Raw genomic sequence first — 25289 nt, forward strand, 5'->3', positions numbered from 1 at the left:
CCACCACCCCGCCCACCTTATAGGGCAACCTGTAGATTTTTGGTGCTAGTCCTTCTCAATCAACAACAAATCGAGCATCAGCCAGTGGTTAGGCTAAGCCAGATTGTTCCTGCCCTCCGTTGTGCATCTGAAAATGCTAAGCGCAGGAAGCGGTGCCCACCAGCTGAGAGGGGAGGACAGAGCCATATGCAGCCTGGCAGAGAAGAACAGCCTCCCAAGCAAAGGCCAACCGACTGAATGAAGAGGTGGGATTGGCAGGAAGAGAGCACAACAGAGATGGGCACCATGTGTCGGTTCCTGCAGGCTGCTCAATAATCCCTTTGGGAAAGTTTCCAGCCAAAGGAAGGAGGAAGCATTAGCAAGTGAAGCCATCTGCCAGGGGAAGAGGAAAAACATGGGGGCGACTACCTCCAAATTGTTCAGTTACCTAAACTATCTGAAGAAACAAGTGGGCTCACTAAAGATCCTGACAAAGCCAGGCTCAAGCTGGGAGATATAGCAGCCTCTTGCACTGGGGGAGTCAATCATGTACAGCAAGGCCTAGCCTTATTTGAAGAGGAAAAAGCAAGAGAAGAGTGAGCTGCAGTGAGCCCTAGTGAGACACAAAGTCAGAAGACTGCTAAAGCCTAGTACGTTCCAGAGGGTGCTTTCCCAGGCACCACCACAGGCATAGGCAAACTTGGCCTCCAGATGCTTTGGGATTACAATTCCCATCATCCCTGACTACTGGTCCTGTTAGCTAGGGATGATGGGAGTTGTAGTCCCAAAACAGCTGGAAGGCTGAGTTTGCCTATGCCTGCCCCACCAGGTCTCACCAAGAATCCCAGAACCTGTTCCTTTCCTCTTTCTTTGAGCATATGTGTGGGTGTGTGTGGGTGTGGGTGTATATACATATATATATATATTTGCTTTCGTAGATTTTCACGGGTACAGGAATGCAGGTTTTGGTGTCCTCGGGTGTCTTCCCGTGTAAAAGTTGGGGTGTCTAGGCGACGTTTCGACGAGGTCTCACTCGTCATCTTCAGGCTGGTGCTTTCGGCTTCTTGTTACTGGAACAGAGCGGGATCTCAATGTTTGAGTTCCTATAAATACTGTAGAGGGGGTGTGGTGTCTAGCCTCCAATGTTCTGGGCAGAGAGGAAGTTCCCAGGCTAGTGTGCCTTTTCTTCTTTTGTTCCTTAATTACTTGAGAGATACCTTGAGTGATTTCTTGAGTGATATCCTGAGTACCACTTAGGTGGGTCATTAGGTGTGGATTAGTTGCTAAAGTCTTTGTGTCTTGACCTCTTGAACTTTGTGAAGAGTTTTCCTGAGAAGATGGCTGTATTGCACTTAGTTGTGCTTTGGCTTGGCTTCGTGTATAGGGGCGAGCTGTGGTTTTGTGGCTTGTGTCAGCCAGATCTGTGTAGGGATTGCAGGGGGGTGCAGCATCCGGAGGTGCCACCATGGATTGGCTACTGGATGGTGTCAGTAATTCATCTGTGGAGAGGGTCTGGGTTTGGGTCTGGTGTGGTTGATTGGTGTTGGCGTTCTGTGTGCCTCTGGATCTGGTGTCAGTTTTTGTGGGGAGGGCTAATTTCCAGATGTCTGGCAAGCGGGATGTGTCGTCACGCTTGTTCATGTTGTGAGGGTGTTTCTCTATCTCGATGGCTTCCATGATTATTCTCTTGTGGTGATGTTCCGTGTTAAAGAGCAATTTGGAATTCCAAATTGCTCTTTAACACGGAACATCACCACAAGAGAATAATCATGGAAGCCATCGAGATAGAGAAACACCCTCACAACATGAACAAGCGTGACGACACATCCCGCTTGCCAGACATCTGGAAATTAGCCCTCCCCACAAAAACTGACACCAGATCCAGAGGCACACAGAACGCCAACACCAATCAACCACACCAGACCCAAACCCAGACCCTCTCCACAGATGAATTACTGACACCATCCAGTAGCCAATCCATGGTGGCACCTCCGGATGCTGCACCCCCCTGCAATCCCTACACAGATCTGGCTGACACAAGCCACAAAACCACAGCTCGCCCCTATACACGAAGCCAAGCCAAAGCACAACTAAGTGCAATACAGCCATCTTCTCAGGAAAACTCTTCACAAAGTTCAAGAGGTCAAGACACAAAGACTTTAGCAACTAATCCACACCTAATGACCCACCTAAGTGGTACTCAGGATATCACTCAAGAAATCACTCAAGGTATCTCTCAAGTAATTAAGGAACAAAAGAAGAAAAGGCACACTAGCCTGGGAACTTCCTCTCTGCCCAGAACATTGGAGGCTAGACACCACACCCCCTCTACAGTATTTATAGGAACTCAAACATTGAGATCCCGCTCTGTTCCAGTAACAAGAAGCCGAAAGCACCAGCCTGAAGATGACGAGTGAGACCTCGTCGAAACGTCGCCTAGACACCCCAACTTTTACACGGGAAGACACCCGAGGACACCAAAACCTGCATATATATATATATGTCACATAGAGGAGGGAGAAAGGTTGTTTTCTGCTGCTCCAGAGAAGCGGACACGGAGCAATGTATCCAAACTACAAGAAAGAAGATTCCACCTAAACATTAGGAAGAACTTCCTGACAGTAAGAGCTGTTCGACAGTGCAATTTACTGCCAAGGAGTGTGGTGGAGTCTCCTTCTTTGGAGGTCTTTAAGCAGAGGCTTGACAACCATATGTCAGGAGTGCTCTGATGGTGTTTGCTGCTTGGCAGGGAGTTGGACTCGATGGCCCTTGTGGTCTCTTCCAACTCTATGATTCTATGATTCTATACTTTGCCTAAGTCACCAGTTCCCTTGCCCTGCTGGAACTCTTGCAAACTGGACTCGCAAAGAGCAGTGTCTATTCATTACACATCAGCTGCTACGAATCTTTCAGGCAGCACCAGGTCTGATAATAATAATAATTAGGAATCTACAGTAGTGCCCAAAGAGTAATGCAAGAGTGTGAACTTGCTCCCTTCGGTGCCCACTGATTTCCCACCTTTGCCAGAATTAGCAAATCTCACTCTTTGGGGGTTGTCAGTTGGCACCGGGTCTTGGAAAAAGCAGTGTTGTCCAAGTTGAAGGGCAGCACAGCAGTTGTATTCATGAAGCACTGGCCTGTGAACACTTTTTATTTATTTTTTTTGCTTTAAGAGATGCTGAAACACAGGCTCACGTCAAAGAGCTGCAGACACAGATTGGTGGGAGCAAATGGGGATTTGATTATGCTATTCTCTGAAGGCTGATTAGCATGCTTTAAAAAGGATTCAACGGGAAGGCTGAGCCGGAAAGAACTGTTCATCAAACTCCCTTCCCATAAAGCATCCATCCCATCTGCACATGTCTTCCCACCTGGGAGCGGAGGATGTAACTCCTGCATCTCATTTCCCAGCCCACAAACACAATGACAGCAGCGTTCCAGGCTTCACCATTGTCAAAGTGGCGCACAGCAAGGCCACTGAGACTTCACGCGATGCAGCAGCAGGGACAGCTCACAGTAGGAGCCCCGCATCCTGGCTGCACAAAGTGCCTTTGTTTAGCAGCATTGCACCTGTTTACGATGGGAGTGCTTGGCACAGGCCATGGCTACTGCGACAGTTCCAGAGAATAAAGAACTGTAAGGCATGGGATATTGATCAGGCTGAAGGAAATTATGAGGCGTTTGTGGATAAGATTCAAAACGGAAAGGGGAGTATGTCCTAGTTGGCTCCAGCAGGGCAGGACTTTGGGGCAGACGTCTAGGGCTCCATTCAGAAGAATGACCAAGAGGGCAGATCAGCAGAGCTGTCTTATCAGATTTTGAAATGAAGTAATACTAGCACCTAAAGGAAAGTGGGTGGGATAAGACCATTAAGTCCAGAGTCTGAAATTAGCTAACTGCACCACTGAGCACATCAAACCCTGTAGAGATAATTATCTTTCAATGTGATACAGTTGGCAGGTTGCAAGCTTTGAGCTTTGTACTTTGTTCTGAAAACAACAATGCCAAGGTAATCCTAGTACTGCACAAAAGAAAGCTGACGTCTGCAGACCTACATATACTTTTGCACACTTACCAAATGTGTGGCCTTTTCCTATTCTGGGGCAAGAGGGAAGTTTTTGAACTCACATGGGCATATTTTAAAGGTCTAAACCTCCTATATTTTCATGCTTTACTTTTCCGTATATTTTGTTATTTTAAATCTCTGCGGGGGTTCTCTCAGCAAAGAGTATTTCCCCCCAACCTGGATCCTGGTATCCAGGAATTCATTAACAGACAGACAGATAAACAGAAAGACAGACAGATAGACATAGATTTCTCTTGCACCAACATAATGCACATTGGTGAAGTCATCTCCACCCCCTCTCTGATGTGTCCAACATGCAAGAGAGAAACGACCTTGCTGAATTTTAATCTGCTAATGTGTACATAGCCTCAGTTTACTCAAACCTCTTCAGGCTTTGACCAGTCACTTTCAAAACTATTTCTGAAGGTGCATGAAAGCTTGAAAGCTAAGAGTCTCTTATGCCAGAAACCTTTCATCTAGAAGCACCCTCAGGTTACTGAATTTGGGACTCCATGACAATGTCTGTGCTTGTTCTACCTGTGGAATAGCAGAATCATAGACTATATACAGCCCTGATCCTTGGGCTACAAGAGGTAGTGAAAGAGCTAGAGCTTTGCAAGTATTTCATTGGGCTTGTATAGATAGCAAGCTCATTGTGCAGTGGTACCGCAGGTTAAGAACTTAATTCGTTCTGGGGGTCCGTTCTTAACCTGAAACTGTTCTTAACCTGAGGTACCACTTTAGCTGCTGCCACGCCACTGCTGCATGATTTCTGTTCTCATCCTGAAGCAAAGTTCTTAACCCGAGGTACTATTTCTGGGTTAATGGAGTCTGTAACCTGAGGTACCACTGTACTAGGTTTTTCTTCCTCATACTCCTCCACCAATTTTTAGAAACGTTCTCTGGGCTGTCTTGTGATCTTTCTTGTGATCTTCCTTATTTCTGTGCTTCTCCTCAAAACTTCAGAATTTGCAAACTCATGGTCTGAGCTTAAAAAGTGCTATATCACAGCATAAAACAGCTGAGTCTGTGGTTCTCATTGCAAAGGCATAAGTGATGTGTTTACATTAGCAAAGACTACAATCCCACCACTGGTATTACAACACTGTCACCCTCCCTGCTGTGATAACTTGTCAAGCACGTGAAGATGAAAAGGAAACTCCAATAGACCGGGAACCAAGTTGTCGTGCCTTTGTGTAGTTAAGAGGTCCTCATGGAAAATTACATTGTGTGCTCAGGCAGTCTAAAGCAGATTTCTAAGATGCAAGTAATAAGTGACAGGTTACAAATCTCATTATTATTACTTTTCTATTTTTCTAAATCTACACAACCTCATCTCTTCCCAGAACATCCCATTATGCCCCTTAAGAAGTGTCTCAATTGTTTCCCTGCTATTGTGTAACCCAACCTTCAGTCCTTATCAAGTTGTAAGCACCTCTGAACTCAGCAAGTTTCCATGTAAACATATTTAAGCTCACACTGCAGAGGGTTGGACTAGATGACCCTCAGGGTCCCTTCCAACTCTACAATTCTATGATTATATGTTCCACACTGTAATAGTGCTGCACTGTAAACAGTGAAGCATTAAACTCTGGAGAGCACAGGATCAAAAGAATCAGTGAATCCTAAATTCTGGAAGTAGAATTAGATCCTACAAGAATGATTTCCATCTGGGGTAATTTCCAAACCACCTTGGAAATTCCCATCAGGGAAAGAGATGGGGGTATAAATAAAATATATAAGAATACATACATAATTTTATTTGTATGCCGCTTTCCCATAGTTAAAACCGTGCTCAAGGTGGCTTGCAACATAACAAAAGTAGTCATAAACACCCAATAAAACATAAAGCACACCACCAAATCAAACAATAATAATAATAATAATAATGGCTGCCAGCTCCAGAAAAATAGGCAGAGTAAGTGACAACACTGAACAAATGTCCTGTCTGCTGCTCTGGGAGTTTTGGGGAGCAGAAGAGCTACAGTGATGGTTACATCATGGGAGCAACATTCGTGTGGGATCTGTTGCAAGAGATGGCTGTTTGGGGAAACGGGTGAATCTTCTAGAATTCAGAGAATGAGTCTCTCTGGTTCATAGACTCATAGTTGGGCTGTGTACACATTACCAGCTTGAAACACAGCTTGCTCATTCTTTTTATCAGTTTGAATTGAAGCAAGTTTTTGGGGAAATGCATAAAAATGCAGCATTTCCTAACAAATGACAGGATAGAAGTGGCTTGTGGCTAGCATCATGTGTACACTGCTTCCCAAATCAGCAGTGGAAACCACACTCGATGCAGAATCAATAAGAGTGTTGGCCCAGCCTTGAAAGACCTTTATTCCAAACTTCTCAATTCAGAATATCCTCTATCAAATGAGTGCCTAGCTTCTGCCTGAAGGACCTCGAGCAAGGGAGAGTGCCCACCCCTGGCAAGTGCCCTCCATGTCAAACTGCTCTGGCTATCAAGAAGTTTCTTCCTAATGTTCCTCTGAAATCTACCCTTAACTCTGCTCTCTGGGGCAGCTGCGAACAGGTATTTGCCCTCTTCTGTGTCACAGCCAAGTGCTGAAATAGGGCTGAAAAGAAGTGTGCATGCACACGAATGCTCATACCAATAACTGACTTAGTTGGTCTCTAAGGTGCTACTGAAGTATTTTTTAATTATTTTTTATATTTGTTTTGTTTTGCTTCAACTACGGCAGACCAACACGGCTACCTACCTGTAGCCTCCCTAGTGTCCCTGCACCTACCACAGGAATAGTTGATAAGCCTAAGAGATAAGGATAACAAGTAGGCTTGTGTTCCTGCAACTCCTGACCTCTAGTGCTAGTGCTTACTAGGTAAACAAACCCATCTGTCTGCAACATAAAGTGTAGAGGTAAAGAGGCCACCATGCAGGAAGAGTAAGGGATAGATGAGAAAAGTGATGCTTAGCTCCATACAAAGGATCACATCAGGGGAAAGAGCCCAAAAGGGCATTAGAGAACCCTCTTCACACTTTTTGTGACATTTTGGTGGGTCCCAATAAAAACATTTCCCAACAGTGGATTTTGGGAGTTTATTATCCGCTGAGTATTCACAGGAAGACACAAGCATTTTTAAGCCAAGGAACAATGGATGAGGAAAGCATAAAAAGCATATCTCTTATTCACAGTGATACATGTTTTGTGTGTGCAAAATTTAGGAGCCGGGCAGTTTTGGAGCTGCCAGGGAGCAAGGGGGTGAGTGCAGGATGCAAGTTGGAGAAGACCTGCTTCTAAGAAAGGCTGAAGAAACAAAGAGAAAACGGGTAAATAAACATGGGGGCGGGGATTGGAAAGCTAAAAAAGTGAGAGGGATTGAAGAAATGGGGAAGAGAAGAGAAATGAAAAGGAAAGAGGAACAAAAGCGAGAGAGGTACCGTATTTTTCGCCCTATAGGACGCACTTTTTCCCCTCCAAAAATGAAGGGGAAATGTGTGTGCGTCCTATGGGGCGAATGCAGGCTTTCGCTGAAGCCTGGAGAGCGAGAGGGGTCAGTGCACACCGACCCTTCTCACTCTCCAGGCTTCAGGAGAGCCCCACCGCCAGCCCCACAAGCTCGGGGGACAGCGGGGAGGCGCAGCACACCATCCAGATGTCTCCCGATGTGGTTTGGAGGCTGACGGTGGGGAGACGCGTGCTTCTCCCTGCCGCCAGCCCCGCAAGCTCCGGGGACAGCGGGGAGGCGCAGCGCATCTTCCCGCTGTCCCCGGACCTGGTCTGAAGCCTGGCGGCGGGGAGAAGAACGCTTCTCCCCGCTGCCGGCCCCACAAGCGCCGGTGGGGGGGAATATTTTTTTTTCTCTATTCCCCCCCCCAAAAAAAAAACCTAGGTGCGTCCTATGGGCCGGTGCGTCCTATGGGGCGAAAAATACGGTATTTGGTTCTAAGAAGGATGTGTTAAAAAGAACAAAAAGTTGCAGGGAAAACAATTCAGTCTCTCTATCACATAGGCAAAGCTTTGGGTTTGACAGAACTTAACACTTCCCAGTCATCAGATTATCTGTATTTTAAAATTTTAATGCCATTTTGATTTCATCACATTTCACCACAGCCAGCAGTGGCCAAAGGAGAATGTGGCCCTTCGATCAGCTACACCTTACACAGAGCTAGACACATTGTTGGCAGGAGGAGAAATCTACTGCCTGTTCTCATCAGCAACTCAAGTGCCAGTCACCAGGCAGTTTTAAAGTTTAACATCTGAGGCTGGGTTGCTGCATTTCTGTCCATTCACATGGGTCATTCCCAGCACACCCTTTTACTATATAAATGAGATGATCTCTGCAATCCTATAATCAAAATTAAGTCAAATGTATTTAAATAGGGCTTACTCTAAGGAAGGTGGGTACAGAATTGCAGTCCAACTGTTTCAAGGCCCTATTTAAGCCTTGAGTGTGTTACTGGTTCCAGACCCTCCAAGTGTCCCTATTTTCCAGGGACAGTCCCAGATTTACAGAAGCCATCCTGTTTTCTGATTTGATCCCAGAATGTCCCACTTTTCCTTAGGATTTCCCCATTTTCATCAAATAAAGTTTGGAATGTATGGAGTTACGTGACCCCCGAGCCAAGGAGATAAACAATTATACATCTGAAGGCAGCCCTGTATAGGGAAGATTTTTAATGTTAAATGTTTTATTGTGTTGTGATATATATTGGAAGCTACCCAGAGTGGCTGGGACAACCCAGTCAGATGGGCATGGTATAAAGAAAATGGTTGTTGTTGTTGAATAGGATGTCCCTATTTTCATCAGAGAAATGTTGGAGGGTATATTGTTCCCTCCCATTTTACTCCACTCTAATAAGCACTTTTGGCAGTCTTGGCAGATAAGAGCCATAAGGCCTCTTCTACTAAAGGTGAGGTGCTGACTCCACCCTTTGAGAAATCTGATTTGTTGGAACCAGGATTCTTTGCACCAGCCAAACTAGCCATAGACTTTGCTAAGGGCTTCAGGAAGGGCTTTCCCTTGTGTTTGCAATACCTGAGTACGGTGAGAATTGTAATGGCTCAGGTGCTGATGTAGGCCAAAGGGATGCTGGGAGATTAATAGAGTCACAAATCCACATTTTAAAAGTTGACTTCCACAGAGTCCTTTTTGAGCACTGGCTGATATCCCAAGCCTCAGTTATGCTTTGAGTATCATTTAGATTCCCACCCCCGCCCCCGCCCTCCCACTGCAAGGTGATATTTTGCAGTCAACTGATGATGAACATTCGCAAACATTTGAAGCCTCTGAATGGTTCAGCCCACACAATATGAATTCAGCAAGCCAGGCTGCCTCACTTGTGCGAGCTTGAAAACATGTTCAGCCTTTTGTCAGCTGCGGGGCAGAGGAATGAAAAAAGCACCCTTGTGGCAAAAAAATACGGGCACATGAATTTTACCCATAATCGGCTGCTTCATCCAAGCACACAGTGTGTACCTATATTATGCCATACCTTATAATCCATAAGAGGCATACACATTTTATTTTTACATACTGTACAGTGTTGGGGGCAATTGCCGCTCGCTTGCTTCAGTGTGTACACACCGAGGGTCTCAGAAGTCGTTTGAATAATGTGAGGGAAAGTAGGGGGCCTTAATGAAATTTACAAACCCTCTCTGCCTAACACCTGCTAGACAATTACAGACAAATTGTGCCCCCATACATTTCTAAAAACAGCAGCTAAGGGGGCTGTCATAAAAGCTAAGGAGGGGACATGCCCCAGTGTAATCGAAGCACCGCTTGTCTCTCTCACAGATTATGAAATCCTTCCATGGTTATGCTACCCACGCAGCAGCCTACCTAGTTTTGTAATGTGCAATATTGCAATTATTGGAACTAGTGGCCAATTAGTGGGCTGAGAAGCTTTTGTCTCACTTGCTTCTCTGAATGACTTCCCCAAATCCCCCCAGTGAATCACTGCTAAAATCAGGTATATAAACATGAAACCTACTTAGGTATTTATTGCAGCCACTTCCGCAAAGGCTGGAACCAGCGAGCCTTGCAAATCCATTGCTGCTAAGAGGCTTGGCTCGGGAAGTGCTATATATAACCAGCTCCGGCAGCCCACGCTCCCCCTGCCAGAGACACCTCCACACACACCACATTCTCTCTATTTCTGGAAGAAACATTTATTTCCAAGTCCTTAAAAATATCAAGCGTGCTTTTTCTCCTCCTTCTTCTTTTACGTAAAAGGCTGATGCTGCCACCCTCTACCCTTCTGCCGGCTGGGGGAGCAGAGCAGGCAGAGGACTGGCAGGAAGTGCCCATAGGCAGTTAACATGACGTGAAACGTGGGGTCTCGGACAGGCTGAGGAAATTTTGCCTTCGCAGGAGTTGCATCACAATCTTTTTGGGCTCAGCCATCCTCTTTCCAGGGAGCCTTTTGCTAATCCTCATGCCAACACCCCCCCACACACTGCAAAATAGTAAGGTAAAGGTAAAAGGTAAAGGACCCCTGGATGGTTAAGTCCAGTCAAAGGCGACTATGGGGTTGCGGTGCTCATCTCGCTTTCAGGCTGAGGGAGCTGGCATTTGTCCACAGACAGCTTTCCAGGTCATGTGGCCAGCATGGCTAAACCACTTCTGGCACAATAGGACACCATGACGGAAACCAGAGTGCATGGAAACGCCGTTTACCTTCCTACCACAGAGGTACCTATTTATCTACTTGCACCGGTGTGCTTTCGAACTGCTAGGTTGGCAGAAGCTGGGACAGAGCAATTGGAGCTCTTTCCGTCACACGTATTCAAACCGCCGACCTTCCAATCGGCAAGTCCAAGAAGCTCAGTGGTTTAGACCACAGCGCCACCTGCAAAATACATTCTTTAAACAGTGGTGCAGCGATAAAACTGCTAGCACATTTGCAAAGCTAAGCAGGGTCCGGCATGTTTTCCTATTGGATGGGAGACTGCGTGTTGGGATTCCTGCATTCTAGTTGGAAGACTATAGAGCTGACCCTGATCCTACAGTCCTCCATTTTTTGACAAATGCTTTGGAGGAATGGGAGGTGGTTAGAACAGCTCACAGCGTGCTGCATGTACTGGGTTATGCCTGCACATCCAACTCCTTTGATGTGCCCATGGATTTCCTCCTGCCTGGGCTCTCTTTGGACCTGGTGTTTAAAACTGCCATCTGTCTGGTGTTCTTTAGAGGATCTGCAGTGTTAGGCAACAGGAGCATCTCAATTTTCCTCTTTGCAAATAGCTTGAATTTGTCTGCATTTGCATGTGCTAACCTGTGAGCACAGACTGACATACAAATGTGATAACATCACCTGGAACTTTTCACTCTTGGCACTCCCTTGCTGTATCCAAATTCCCCCACCTGTAATGTTTACAGCAGCTCCAGCATTTCAGAATGCCCTGCGTTAATCACAGGTTTGAGCTATCCCAAGACTTAAATAAATCTAAGGAGGACAGAGAAGTACTGAGAGCCGTATGGTTGCTGTATGCAAAACCTGAATATTAAATTCCATCTCACTAGATTGTTCTGTGTCCTGATTCTTGCTCCTAACTATCCCAGTTGCGTAATCTGCTACACTACACAGCCGCTTACTAGATTACAACCCAAGAGTCAAGACTGGCCCTGCATATTGTACTGCAACAGTATGTGTCTGTGGCTAGGCCTGGCTTTCTGCACAATACCAATTCTGGTTTAGAGACATTGCCAGGCTCATCATCCTGTCTCTGCCTTAATTTCTTTCTTCAGATTCTAGGTTGGACAGTGATCTAAAATGCTGGTCTTCCTTCCATTCTGGTCAGAAAGTTTATTGGCATGAATAATACAGCCACCCTGTGGAGTGCCCTCCTATCAGATGTCAAGGAAATAAACAACTATCTGACTTTTAGAAGACATCTGAAGGCAGCCCTGTTCAGGGAAGTTTGAAATGTTTGATATCATATTGTATTTTAATTTGTTGAAAGCTGCCCAGAGTTGTTGTTGTTGTTGTTGTTGTTGTTGAGTTGGTTAATAAAGGATATTCTGACACTGAGTGATATATTTTCTTCTTAAAGCATTTAACAGCCTGCGGCACACAGCACCCCCCCCCCGCCAAACAGAACAAGTTTTCTGTGCCTAAAAGGTGTCTGTATGCATCCTTGACTGCTTAAAAAGCGACGTTTTGAACATTTTGTCCTGACTGACAACTCCATGAGTCACTTTCAACAACTATCACAGAATTAATTATAACTAGAATCTGCAAGTATTACAGGTGGAAAATATAGTTGTGAAGGGGGTGGGGTTTTTTTGGGTCATCAGAAGAGGCATACACAGTTTGCTAATGGTCCCAATCAGAAGAAAATTGGAACTCAAGGATGGAGTTTTCAGAACTTTCTATCGAAAGAACCCTTGGCCAGATAGGACGATGAAGCAGCTTCCCAGCAAATCCAAATGGTTCATATTAGTTTGCAATATGTTCCATTCCTCCCACAGGGATTCTGGGATAATTGCAGCAAGCTAATCCATTCATAAAACATTCCCTGCGCACCTGGAGAAGTATAGCTTGGAAGGCAAATCCTGTTCACTTCCCTTTCCCAGCCTTGATAATCCCTCACTCATGGTGGCACCCAGGCCAGAATGCTTTTAAGCTTCAGAAAGTAGACCATTATGTGCACCAGGTTAGGGCACGTCATGCCTCTGGCTTTAAGGAATCCCCCCTGTGTCCAGCTGCAACATACAATAAGGCACTTAATGGTGGCATTAATAAGCAGTGTGTAACCTGGAAGCAGTCCTTCGCTGACAGTAAGAGCTGTTCAACAGCAGAATGGTCTCCCTTGGGAGGTGGTGGACTCTCCTTCGGAGATTTCCACCCATGGGCATAGCCAGGATTTATGTTAAGGGTTACTTAAGTATTTTTATTGACTTACATGATTGGGGGGGGCAGCTGCATCCCTGCCCCCCTGGCTATGCCCATGTTTCCACCTGTCCTGCATGCTTGAGCTAAGATTCCTGCATTGCAGAGAGTTGGACCAGATGACTCTCAAGGTCCTTTGGTGCTCTCCAGATATTTTGGGTGACAACTCCCCCTAGCCCACGCTGGCTGGGGCTGATGAGAATTGTCATCCAAAATATATGGAGGCACCGGGTTGGCAAAGGCTGTCGCAAAGTTTCTAGAGCATAGCTCACAGATCATGCTGCACACCTGCTAAGAATGGCTAAATGTTTTGAGCTGGGGCATTTGAACAGCAACTTTCCACAACCTCTGTTTGATGTTGTGGCACATACCGTATTTTTCACTCCATAAGGCGCACCTGACCATAAGGCACACCTAGTTTTTAGAGGGGGAAATCAAGGGGGGGGGAAATATTATTTCCCCCCCAGCTCAGGGAGCAGTGGACAGGCTGTGCGCAGCCTGTCCGCTTCTCCCTGCTTTTGCGGGAGGTGGGGGAATTCCCCCGCCTCCCTCAAAAGCCCACAGAAGCCGTGCACCCTTTAAGGAGTGCGCGGCTCCTGCAGGCTTTTCAACAAGGAGGGAGAAGGGACTAACTGGCCGTGTCAGTCCCTACTCCCTCCTGGGGAAAAGCCCGCAAGAGCCACGCGGAGCTTGTGTGTGGCTCTTGGGGGCTTTTCTTGCCTGCCTCCCCCCTGCATTCGCTCCATAAGTCACACACACATTTCCTCTTACTTTTTAGGAGGGAAAAAAGTGTGTCTTATGGAGCGAAAAATACGGTAACCATTAAGTGTCCAAGGAAACATTTCTCCTTGGGCAACAATCTTCTTCCTGTGAGAAGCCAGAGATATGCCTTTCCTGGTCCTTGGATGAAGCATTTTGTCCATATACAGTGGTACCTCGGGTTAAGAACTTAATTCGTTCCTGAGGTCCGTTCTTAATCTGAAACTGTTCTTAACCTGAAGCACCACTTTAGCTAATGGGGCCTCCCACTGCCCCTGCGCTGCCGGAGCACGATTTCTGTTCACGTCCTGAAGCAAATTTCTTAACCCGAAGTACTATTTCTGTGTTAGCAGAGTCTGTAACCTGAAGCGTATGTAACCTGAAACGTATGTAACCTGAAGCGTATGTAACCTAAGGTAACACTGTATACTGTGGGGATCACATGTGCTATAGTAGCACCATTCATTTTCCTGAATTTTAGCCCCCATGGACCCCAGATCTTCTGTGCACAAAGTTGGCTAACCAAGTCATTCTAGGAGACCCTAAGCACAAGTCTATTACTAGTTACGGTAGTTACAGCCTCTCTCCCTCCGTCCAATGAGCTCAGAGCAGTGCTTTGGCTTCACAACAACCTGCAGGGTAGGTTAGGCTGAGAAAGTGACTTGTCCTTTCAGTGAGCTTGAATGAGAATGATACTTGAATGGGGATGTAAGCCCAGGCATTTTCCACATCTAAATCTAGCATTTGAATCACTGCAACATACAAATTCATCAGATAATTAGATCAGCTTTCTCAGATGCAAGCAATGGTGTTTGAAGGTGGGGGTATGTAACCCCATTTTATCTGTTTGCAGTAGAAACACTAGTATCCATGAAGCAAGAATGTTTTCTATATAAAGTATTTTCCTTCATATGCTGTTCAGGACAGAGGGTTGCTCCATGAGTGTACAGTGAATCACTTCAAACCGCCCTCAGTTATTGACTGCTGAAGTGTTTATATGGGGATGATCAGGGAGAGTCAGCATGCAAGGCTGCTAAGGCGAAGGCAGCTTCTGTGGCGGAGAATGGGCAAGCTTTTTAGTATCACAAAGCTCTTCTTCAAGCAACCTGGGAAGCTTTAAATTTAGCTCTGAGCTTTCAGTCACAGTGAACCATGGCTTCTTATATTCGGTGACACCCTGTTTTGTTTGTTTAATGCTACCAACTTAAAGTGCTAAGGGGTTATTATAAAGATGGTAACTAAAGTGGCATTGCAAAGTAATATACTTGGAGTTGTTTTTAGCTTTAATAGAGAACAGCTCCGAGAAGCTCAAAAGCTTTCACATTGTCACCTACAGAAACCCGATTTACAAATTACAAAAACAATAGCTTAGGTTACAGGGTACGAATTATTTACTCCCTCGTTTCTCTGTTACTCACAGGCCCATGTAGCGGCAGCTGTCCTTCGACTTTCTTGTCCCACCACCCCATTTTACTCCCGTACAGGTACATGTGTCGTTCTGATCCCTTCCGCTAATGCAGTCACCAAGTCTTGGCATCAGCTAGAATGAAGTCTGTAGGTTCATAACAGGAGTCCTGCCCTGGACCAAGAAGAAGGGACTTCTCCTCGCTGGAGACATCAGAGACATGAGTATATGGACTGGGATCTCAGCTAAGCATGTTGGCTACTGGCTCAGTCCCAAGTCAATAGCCTCACTATAACCGGGTCAAAAAGAATGGCTTGGGGTGGTGCACTTTCAAAGGCAGAGACAAATACAGGAAACACAAATGACTGTATCTGATTTAAATTTATTTTCTCGACACCCCCGCCTCCAGGTTTCCCAGTCATACACTTCGGAAGTTTTTCTGCCTCACTTCCTTATTTACATTTCTCTGCCATCCACAGATGCTTAAAATGTTTTTCAGGGGGAAGGGAAAGAGATTGTATGCGAGGGTAAAATCACATTGATTTAGCCGATCAATTCCCTAGTTATATTAAATCTGTTAGGACCATCTATAATGATAAAGGGGGAGCTAAGTGGTTATTGGACTCCAGCTCGCATCGACCTCCTTCAGCATGGCCAGCAATCAGGGATGATGGAAGTTGCAGGACAACTACAACTGGAGGGGGTGCCACATTGGCTATTCCTGTACTTGAGACACACACACACACGTAGACTTTGGGTTGCTGACTGGAAAAGACTAAGGCTGCAAGCCTAGGCACACTGACTTGAGACTGAGTCCCCATAAACTCAGCGGAATTTATTTGCAAGCAAACATGCACGGGTCTTGGATGTTGCTCTGCCCTGTGTCTCCCCCAGACCCGCTTTCTGGTAGTTCACAAAACATTCAGAGTGAGCAGAAAACCACCTGAAATGTCTTGCTTTTCCTAGAACCAGCCCCCTTGGCGACTTGACCGGAGGAAGCCCTTACCTGTAGGACACCTGTTTTCTGATGGTCAAGTGCAGAAACTGATCCTCCATCTGTGCCCTTAGGGACGGGCCTGCTTCGGCTCTATCTTCTTCCGGCTGCGGGTTCAAGTTGTGGCCCAGCTGCAGGCTGGGGGGCAGTGACTTCCCGGCTCCGAGAACCCTCCATTCTTCTCTTGCAGAGCCTTGCCAGCTCGCTTTAGCTCCTCTGGCTGTTTCCTCTTCTCCAGCAGAATCGCATCCTCTCCAGGTCCTGGGAGAAGCTTCAGCCATTCTCTCCCAAGGAAGACGGACTCAGGCACTTGCTACCCAGAGGAACACAATACTCAGCCCTGCTGTTCTTGGCGGTGGGCTTGGATTTCTTCGGAAGGAAGGAGAGAGAACAAGGAAGTCAGCTTGCTTGGCTGAGAAGATTTGACAGGTTCTTCAATGGGTGGCTATTGTTGCTTTAGAATTATCACTCATCAGCCTCATTCATTCAGGAAAACAAAAGCACGAGGAATTCCGGGGAGGGAGGGAGATCCCAGAAACTTAGACAAGACGGAGGAATTGCCCCTCCCCAAATCCAGCTGCCTTTCCAGAGAGGCAGGAAGATTTTAAAAAATGGGAATAAGAAGTTAATATGACGGCCAAAAGAGAAAAGGAGGCAGCGAACTCGGGAAGGATCAATTTCTGCCAGAGGAGATGGGGAAGCCTTATTCTGTTTCTGTTCTTGCTGGAGGGAGAAAAGGACCAGTCAGGGTTTCTTCATGACCTGGGATCCGATGCTCTCCACCTCGGCGTCTTCCTCCAGAGCAGCCAGGACAGCAGTGAGAAGAAAGCACCCGCGGAGAAGGAGAGACTCCGCGGACCCTGCTGCCGCAGAAGACAAAGCAAAGGGAGAGACGGAGGGGGGAGAGGGAGGGAAGGGGGCTGTGCTAACGCTACACGGGAGAGCAGTGTCACCTAAGAGACATTCGGAAGCCGGCACTTAACCCTTTATAATCCAGGCAGAACTGAGCCCAGGAACTGTGACCTGATCCTAGAATGCCCTGAGATTTGGTCGAGAAAGGATTCGATCATAAAGAGAGGGGGTTCCCCAGGGATCATCTAGTCTGACCTCCGTGCACACGTGGAAAACCCGAAGGGTCTGAACAAGACCACACACGAAGAAGAAAGGTGGGTGAGTGGTCTGCTAGGGTGATTTCTGATGGACAAAGAATAGGGTTCATCCAATAATAGCGTGTTTTATTTATTTATTAAAAAATAGTGGGCGGGGCGTAGCTGTTTCTTTGGCAACTCGGTGATCTCCAGCTGTTTCAGACTAGTCGCATCCAGCTGTAGTCCAAAACAGCTGGAGGGCACCGGGTGCTGTATAAAAAGAGTGAATAGATGTTTTAATTCACATTTTTTTGTCTTAGGCAAGTCACGCCTCTGCAAAATGGAAATAATAATGACCTGCCTCGCAAAGGAAACACCGTGAAATCATTTTTTTAAAAAAAATCCTGCTTACTTATCCATATAATGAGGTGGGAGTAAGAATGGGTGCTTGCAGGAAACAGATGGGAATGAAACTTTTATAGCTTGCTGTACTATATATAGTGCTATCAAAATAAGAAAATAATAAAAAGGACTCTTAGGGGGTGTAAGGCTTTAGCTTCTTCCTCTGGAAAAATGGCTGCATGCTTGCCTTTAGTAGAAGGGACTAAACTGCAGGTAAATCTCATTTCCCCAAGACTCTCCCAATTTATTATTGCTGGTTAAATGTGATTCTCTGCAGAGCTGACACCTCCCTTGCTCTCTGTGCATCAAATAGTTGGGCAACTGTCAGAGGTAGCTACTGGACAGGGCCCAGGACATGAATCACAATAAAAGACACAATGCATGCATGCACATAATGTGGACATTCTTTAAAGGTTTGTTTTTTGCTTTTATCTCTTTAGTTCTTTCCGGGATGAGTACTTTTATACTCTACAAGGTGAATACTCAAGTCTTCCTTTACAAGAAATACAAGCATGTCGACAATTAAAAATTGAACACCTTTCCCTCTCCCCAATATACCCCAATTCTTATTTGTTTCCCACCCACCCCCTACTGCTTATTTGGAATCCCGTGCACTTCCCCTCTCTAACACAGGAGGGCACAGTTTCCTTTTTTTACCCCTCCACCCCCAAAATGAAACAGGTATTTTTCTCCCAGCAGCTTGGCTATCCACTAAGGAAGTTGTCTAACACATCCTCCTGTGCTTGCGGGGGAAGGGTTAGGGCAAGTGGAATACTTCCATTGCTTTTTTTTTTTTAAAAAAAAAGAGTCTATAGAAGCTCCTAGGTCTTGCATTAAAAGAGTCATGGAATATTGCATCAGTAAATCTTTGCTCCGTAGCCTCTACATGTCTACCCTGCTCCCATGTCTCTTGGTCACATTGGAAAGTATGCACCTGGCTTCTAGAGGCGAAGACAGCACTGCACCAGAAAGCAAGCACAACTTGGTGAATGGGCAGGGATGCTCTGAGGACTGGACTAAATTATACCAGTAGAAACTGGCTCTAATACATGAAGTACCCAGCCAATGGGGATGTACAGCACATGCAGGTATTTATTCTCTAAAGAACCAATTTGATCTTGATGCACAAAGATCAGGCAACATTCAGAAATATTCCCTTCCCCTCTCTCTCCCACTACCACCCCCACATGTATGTATGTATGTATGTATGTATGTATGTATGTATGTGGAACCACAGCAGGACTGTGCCTGGTCTGCATTTGTACTTCAGGGGATGAGACATCTGACTGTCCTCTCCAGAGATCTGTAGTGCCATTTATATACAGTTTCTTATCACCAAAGGATGTGAATCTGCTTGGCCACCAATCCTTCCTGTTAACCAGAATCTTGGCCTTGTTGCTGACTTCTCATCTGTTGCCTAGAAGAAGAAGAGGAGGAGGAGGAGGAGGAGGAGGAGTTTGGATTTGATATCCCGTTTTATCACTACCCTAAGGAGTCTCAAAGCGGCTAACATTCTCCTTTCCCTTCCTCCCCCACAACAAACACTCTGTGAGGTGAGTGGGACTGAGAGACTTCAGAGAAGTGTGACTAGCCCAAGGTCACCCAGCAGCTGCATGTGGAGGAGTGGGGACGCGAACCCGGTTCCCCAGATTATGAGTCCACCACTCTTAACCACTACATCACACTGGCTCTCCTGAGAGCAGGCAGCCTTTCAGTAATGGAAAGGAAGAGGCGTCAGAGTGAGTTCCTCTCCTGCTGTCTCTTCTCAGCTGTCTCATAAAGCCCAACCAGGTTCAGTGCTGCCATCTTTCTTTTTCTGGGACTCAGTTATCCTCCGGCACAAAAGGGGATTTCAGCATGGCATGCACGCAAATCTGCAAGAAGGAGCTGCTTGAGATTTGCAAGAGAAACCGTGCCTGCTCTTTGCAGACCCGAAACCACCATGAGGAAATAATATCAGCAGCACCTGGGAAGTGAAAGGGTCCTTGAATCTGCGCACCAGGAACAAGTCATGTCACTTGTGTGACATCTCTGCCTTTTACATTCTCTTTGCCTCGCTAGGGTTACACCCATCAATCGCTTGACATCTCAGCCCCCCACACTTCCCACATCTTCCTACTGCCTTGTCGTGACTTGTCATTTAGCCAAACTCCCCAGGCTTTCCTTTCAAATCTCTCCCATGACTCAGACCCATCAACCCCCAGATAGCATTAGTTCCTCTTCTCTAGATCAGCTGTCATCTCCTCTGCCCAAGGTGCACATTCAGCCAGCCTCAGCATACAAGATACTATCAAATGGTGGCACTTTGTTAGAGTAAGGCTTGGACTATGGGCTATTTTTGCTGCATCTGCACTCTTATTTCCACCTTCCCAAGAGAGACCCAGCTCTGCATGGGCCTCACAGTAGCCGGAGTAGCCAGAAATGGGTGGCTAGATAACACACCTTTCAAAAATCATTTGGCTCCAAGGATTAATGCTCCCTTCTGCCCATGAACAGAGATCAGCCTTGCAATTGCTTTATTTCTCCTCTACTAGACCACTGAAATACAAAAATGGATACTGAGCTGTTTAAAGCTCAATGTTCTTTATGCTTCTGCCAGATAGCCAGAGGCTGATCTAGCTGAGTCAATATGCTTCTCACATTTAAAACCAGCCTAAGGGGATTTCACAGCAAACATGAGTCTGAAACTCTCCACGGGCAAAGGAAGCTGGGTGGGGGATTCTAGGGAGAAAGTGACTGTCAGTGGGCGGGGGGGCCCGAGTTAGTCACCCACTTGTCTCTCTTCTCCAGTGCAGGCCACTTCCTCCTGTTGGTCATTGCAGCTGCTGCAATGTCATGTGTGTAGCTTGCTAACCAGGTCTCATGTTGGCTTATTGATAATCTGGAACCTTGGTACCTTGGTTTAAGAACAGCTTGGTTCAGAGGTCAGCAAACGTTTTCAGCAGGGGGCTGGTCCACTGTCCCTCAGACCTTGTGGGGGGCCGGACTATATTTTTTGGGGGGAAATGAATGAATTCCTATGCCCCACAAATAACCCAGAGATGCACTTTAAATAAAAGGACACATTCTACTCATATGAAAATGAGTAAAAACACGCTGATTCCCGGACCATCCGTGGGCCGGATTTAGAAGGTGATTGGGCCTGATTTGGCCCCTGGGCCTTACTTTGCCTACCCATGGCTTAGTTTATGAACAACATGGATTAAGAACACTGCAAGCCCGGACGTAGATGTTTTGGTTTGTGAACTTTGCCTTGGAATAAGAACATTCCTGTTGACTGTGTTCCATTTGTAAATTGAGTCCCCCGCTGCTTTGGGAAAGCACGCCTTGGTTGAAGAATGCTTTGGTTTAAGAACGGACTTCTGGAACGTATTAAGTTCGTAAACCATGGTACAACTGTAGTTGCTGCAGCGAACACTAATAGCAAGACACGTTCTCAAAGTGCCTGCCATGCATTGCTCAACTACAGTTCCCATGCTTGCTGAGGTTGATGGGAATTGTAGTTCAGTAACATCTGGAGGGCCAATGGTTTCCCACTCCTGATATACCTAAGGCAGCAGCAAGAGGTATCAGCAGATAGCTTGTGAGAGGGGATAACCCTAAGTTAACAGAAGTACAAAAATGTATAGAAAAAAGGTCTGAGTGGGGAGACTCTCCAAAACAGCCTAATGAGGACTGGTTATGCTCTGTGACCACTGAGTGTCTGTTGGGGGTGGGGAGGGAGAATAGAGCAGTAGCCTCTGGATTTGGCCCATGAAGCCTTTGGAGTGAACCCCGCCCACCTTGCCCACACCTGATGTCATTTGACAATAAGGCATGGGAATGTCCAAGCCCGTCTCCAAAGGGAGAATTGGGAGCAGCTTCTAAATGAGCTCCCAATTCCTCCTTTGTAGCTATGGCTTAAGCTGGGCACCCTTATCTGAGATGGTGCTCCGGTTTCTTCCTTCACAGCCGCAGTGTGAATTCAGAAGAAGTGTCAGATTCCAGATGCTGCAGCTGCAAAGGAAAAAAATATGGGAGACTTCTTCCTTGCTGTGCCCTAGAAGAGTTGTTCGTGAAACTGACCAGACATGAGCTTCCTATGTTCCTAGGTCTTCTTCATTTGGCCACGCAATTGCGGCATCACAGAACTGCCCAGAACAAAGCAGTTTCCTGTGGGTCATAATATTATGAGTGCTGACTGGGACCAGTTATGGACCACCGGTATGAAATTTACAGCATGTAATGCTTTAAGGGAAAATATTATGAAAATGGTATACAGGTGGTACATGACCCCAGTCAAACTTGCAAAAATTTACCACTTGCCTGACAACAAATGTTGGACATGTAAAGAGACTGAAGGTACATTCTTTCACCTTTGGTGGACGTGCCCAAAGATTAAGGCTTTCTGGGAAATGATACATAATGAATTGAAAAAGGTATTTAAGTATACCTTTCTGAAGAAACCAGAGGCCTTTCTCCTGGGCATGGTCGGCCAATTGGTGCTAAAGAAGGATAGAACATTTTTTATGTATGCAACAACAGCAGCAAGAATACTTATCGCAAAGTATTGGAAGACACAAGATCTACCCACTCTGGAAGAATGGCAGATGAAGGTAATAGACTATATGGGACTGGCAGAAATGACCGACAGAATCCGAGACCAGGGAAGAGAGACGGCGAAAGAAGATTGGAAGAAATTTAAGGACTATCTTAAGAAACATTGTAAAATTAATGAATGTTGAAACGATGTTGGTTTAGATACTATGTGGTTACTAGCTGTAATGGGTATGAAAAGGAAAAGAAAGGTAAAGATCTAAATAAGATTAAAGAAAAGGATTTGCTGAACCTATATTAGAAATTGGAATACAGAAAGGGAAGGTATGAGGAAGTCGGGGAAGTAAGGTTGTAGAAAATAAGGGAATGAATTTATGCTTGTTTTGTTTGTTTTGTTTATGTTTTGTATGTTGGTGTTTGTTGGGTTTGTTATGTTTTTATTGTTGTTTTATTATATGTGAAACTTTAATAAAATTTTCTTTAAAAAAAAAAGAACAAAGCAGTTTCCATTCCAATGCCACACTTTCTCCAAAAAGAGCAACAAGGTCAGAGAGAGAGTTTTCTCCCACAGCTAAAAAGGAAGTTTTTGCTATCTCCGCCTCCTCACTTGCTTTTCACAGTGCCTGTCTCACACTCACAAGCAAGCATTGACGCAGACATTTTCTTTTTGCCTGAATGTACCTGGAGGCACTTGGTGAGTTTTGCTGAGCCCACGGGCTTCTGACAAGCTGCAGGAGAATCTGTTGCCGTGTGACATGACAAGGATTAACGTACTCCACTTGACCGTCTCCCTCAAAATGGCATAATTCATTCTGTATGATGACAATTGAGATCCTTAAAGAATAAAGTCCGAGAAAATCAAGGCTTCCGTTAAATTTCCTTGGAAGTAAGCCCAGTTTGAAATCAGTGGGGCATACTTCTGAATAAACATCCATAGGATCAAGTTGCATAGCCAAATAATAAGAACTATACATAAAGCCATATATTGGGCTTCTCTCCTCTGAACATCCAGCAGAATGAGGTGGTAAAAGCAGAGGCGGATTTAGGGCAGTGTGACTGGTTCCCCCACACTGGGTGCCAAGCCTAGGGGGTGCTGTAGGACAACACAGGTATGTGCAGAATGGAAGGCAAAAGGTGGGTGCTACTGAATTTTGGCCTCTCACAGGGCACCACTGAAATCTGAAAGACCAAAGTCCCGCCCCATTTTGTAAAATCCTGAGGTGGTTGAATGGATTGTACCACTGTAGGTAGGGGGTATCATAGTGTATCACTTCCCACATAAAATATTTCGTTTCAGTTTCAAAAAATAAGCAAACAAATGCATCAGGAAGGACGATTCAAATTTTATAGTTGAAGGTTTTTGTGGTTTTTTTTTTAATGTGGGAAACATGTTTTAAAAAAGATCTTCCACCTGTAGTCGGGAATGGCACATGCCATTCTGTCACCTCAGGATTCTGCCATTGCCTTATCCCATAAGGCAAGAGGCTAAGATTTTTCCATTTAAAAGTATGGGGCTATGTATCCCTGGATCCAGTCAGTTATGGACTAATCTGTGCTGGCGTTTCTTGCCTTTCACCCATAATGTTTCCAAGGCAGCATACAAATAAAAACATTTGCAAGAATAATGTAATAAGGCCATCTGACAGCCAGTGGACTGTGTGCTGGAGTTTGTGCAAACCTCTTTAAGCGTGGGTCCCTGGATGCTGTCGGACTACAACTCCCATCATCCTTGATCATTGGTTAAGCTAGTAGAGATGATGGGAGTTGTAGTCCAACAAATATCTGGTACCCAAGGTTGAAGAACTGTATAGAGTGTAAGACCAGGAACAGGGAGATCCTGGTGTATGTTTGAACAAAACTTCAGTACAATCTTTATCCTTGCTGATCCCTCCAAAGGGTGATTATCTTTGCTGACAACTTACCAGGTAAAAAACAGTCTGGAAGTCAGTTGTTCCAATCTCAAAGAGGATGGGGCGTCTTTTCACTCAGCTGACGATGTCACATAGTCCCAGTTGCTGGGAGAGATACAAACACTTTTGCTTCAAAATTTTAGCCCATGGAAAAGATTAATCTCCGAGCGAAGTGTTGTAAATATGTCCACGGAAATAAAAATTTATCTGGGAGCAATGCTCAGCTAATGCTTAGCTGCCTTGGTCACAGCATCTTGGTCACTGATGAGCTTGAGATTCTATCAGGGGAAATGATTGAGTTTGTTGAGCATGACCTGCTCCTTATAAACCTCATTACAATGATTTCGTCTGGCTCCATTGCTCTCCAAATGGCCCTTCTGCCTGTCAACACATGCGGTGAGTGATAAGCTGCCGCAGCAGGTCAAGAAACTGCAAAGCGCTGACCCTCCTGCCCCAAGTTTCAGGACTGCTAGTTGCAGGGCTTCCCCATCTGAACAACACACATCCTTTCCCAAAACCATGGGGCTGAAGGAGGGGGGAGCTGTGTCTACTGCAGGAGGGAAGCATATGTCTTTGATTCAGTTATATGTACTTATAACTATGAGGATGAAGCTAATACAATTGGGTTATATCTAACAGTGTCACTCAGCAGAGAGCAAGAAGGCTTCTGTCAGTGGAATGGGAAGAGAAGCAAGTTTCAGTAATTCTGCCCTCCCCCTCCTGAAGCTCCAGAGGATTGGGGGACCCTCCTTAACATCAGTTGAATGACACCATAGTTGAATGACAGTTGAATGACACCTACTCTACTTCTGAACTGCTTGGGGTTCTCCGCCAATTATCATCTTGCTGGCATCCATCTGTCCTGGGAGACAATAGAAGAGTTTGCCTTTGGGGGTGAGGTCAAGCCTTTGGACGTTTGCAGTGCCTGCTGTGGCTATATATACCTGAAGGGGCGTCTCCACCCCCATCGTTCACTGAGGTCCTCCTCCAAGGGCCTTCTAGCGGTTCCCTCCCTGCAAGAAGTGAGGTTACAGGGAACCAGGCAGAGGGCCTTCTTGGTAGTGGCGCCTGCCCTGTGGAAGATCCTCCCAACAGATGTCAAGGAAACAAACATCTATCTGACTTTTAGAAGACATCTGAAAGCAGCCCTGTTTAGGGGAGGTTTTAATGTTTGAAGTTTTATTCTGTTTAATATTCTGTTGGGAGCCACCCAGATGGGCAGGGTATAAATAAATTTATTATTATTATTATTATTATTATTATTATTACTACTACTACTACTACTACTACTAT

At 45.7% G+C, this 25289-nt stretch overlaps 1 protein-coding gene across 2 annotated transcripts in view; it reads right to left on the reverse strand.

The window, feature by feature from the left end:
- Window positions 1-16917, reverse strand: part of DGKZ (diacylglycerol kinase zeta) — a 135887-nt gene extending 118970 nt beyond the window's left edge. The window contains exons 1-2 of one of the 2 annotated variants that reach the window (XM_083749528.1): window positions 16823-16917; window positions 16073-16429 (exon numbers count right to left, since the gene is read on the reverse strand). In XM_083749528.1, coding sequence (XP_083605654.1) covers window positions 16073-16341 — 269 coding nt within the window. In that variant the 5' untranslated portion in view covers window positions 16342-16429; window positions 16823-16917. Of the gene's footprint in view, window positions 1-16072; window positions 16604-16822 lie in introns of those variants that run through there. The other variant, XM_083749526.1, reaches the window with a different exon arrangement.
- Between the last annotated feature and the right edge of the window lie 8372 nt (window positions 16918-25289).

This window comes from Podarcis gaigeae (genome assembly GCF_964106915.1).
Source record: "Podarcis gaigeae genome assembly, chromosome: 1".
Taxonomy (NCBI): domain Eukaryota; kingdom Metazoa; phylum Chordata; class Lepidosauria; order Squamata; family Lacertidae; genus Podarcis; species Podarcis gaigeae.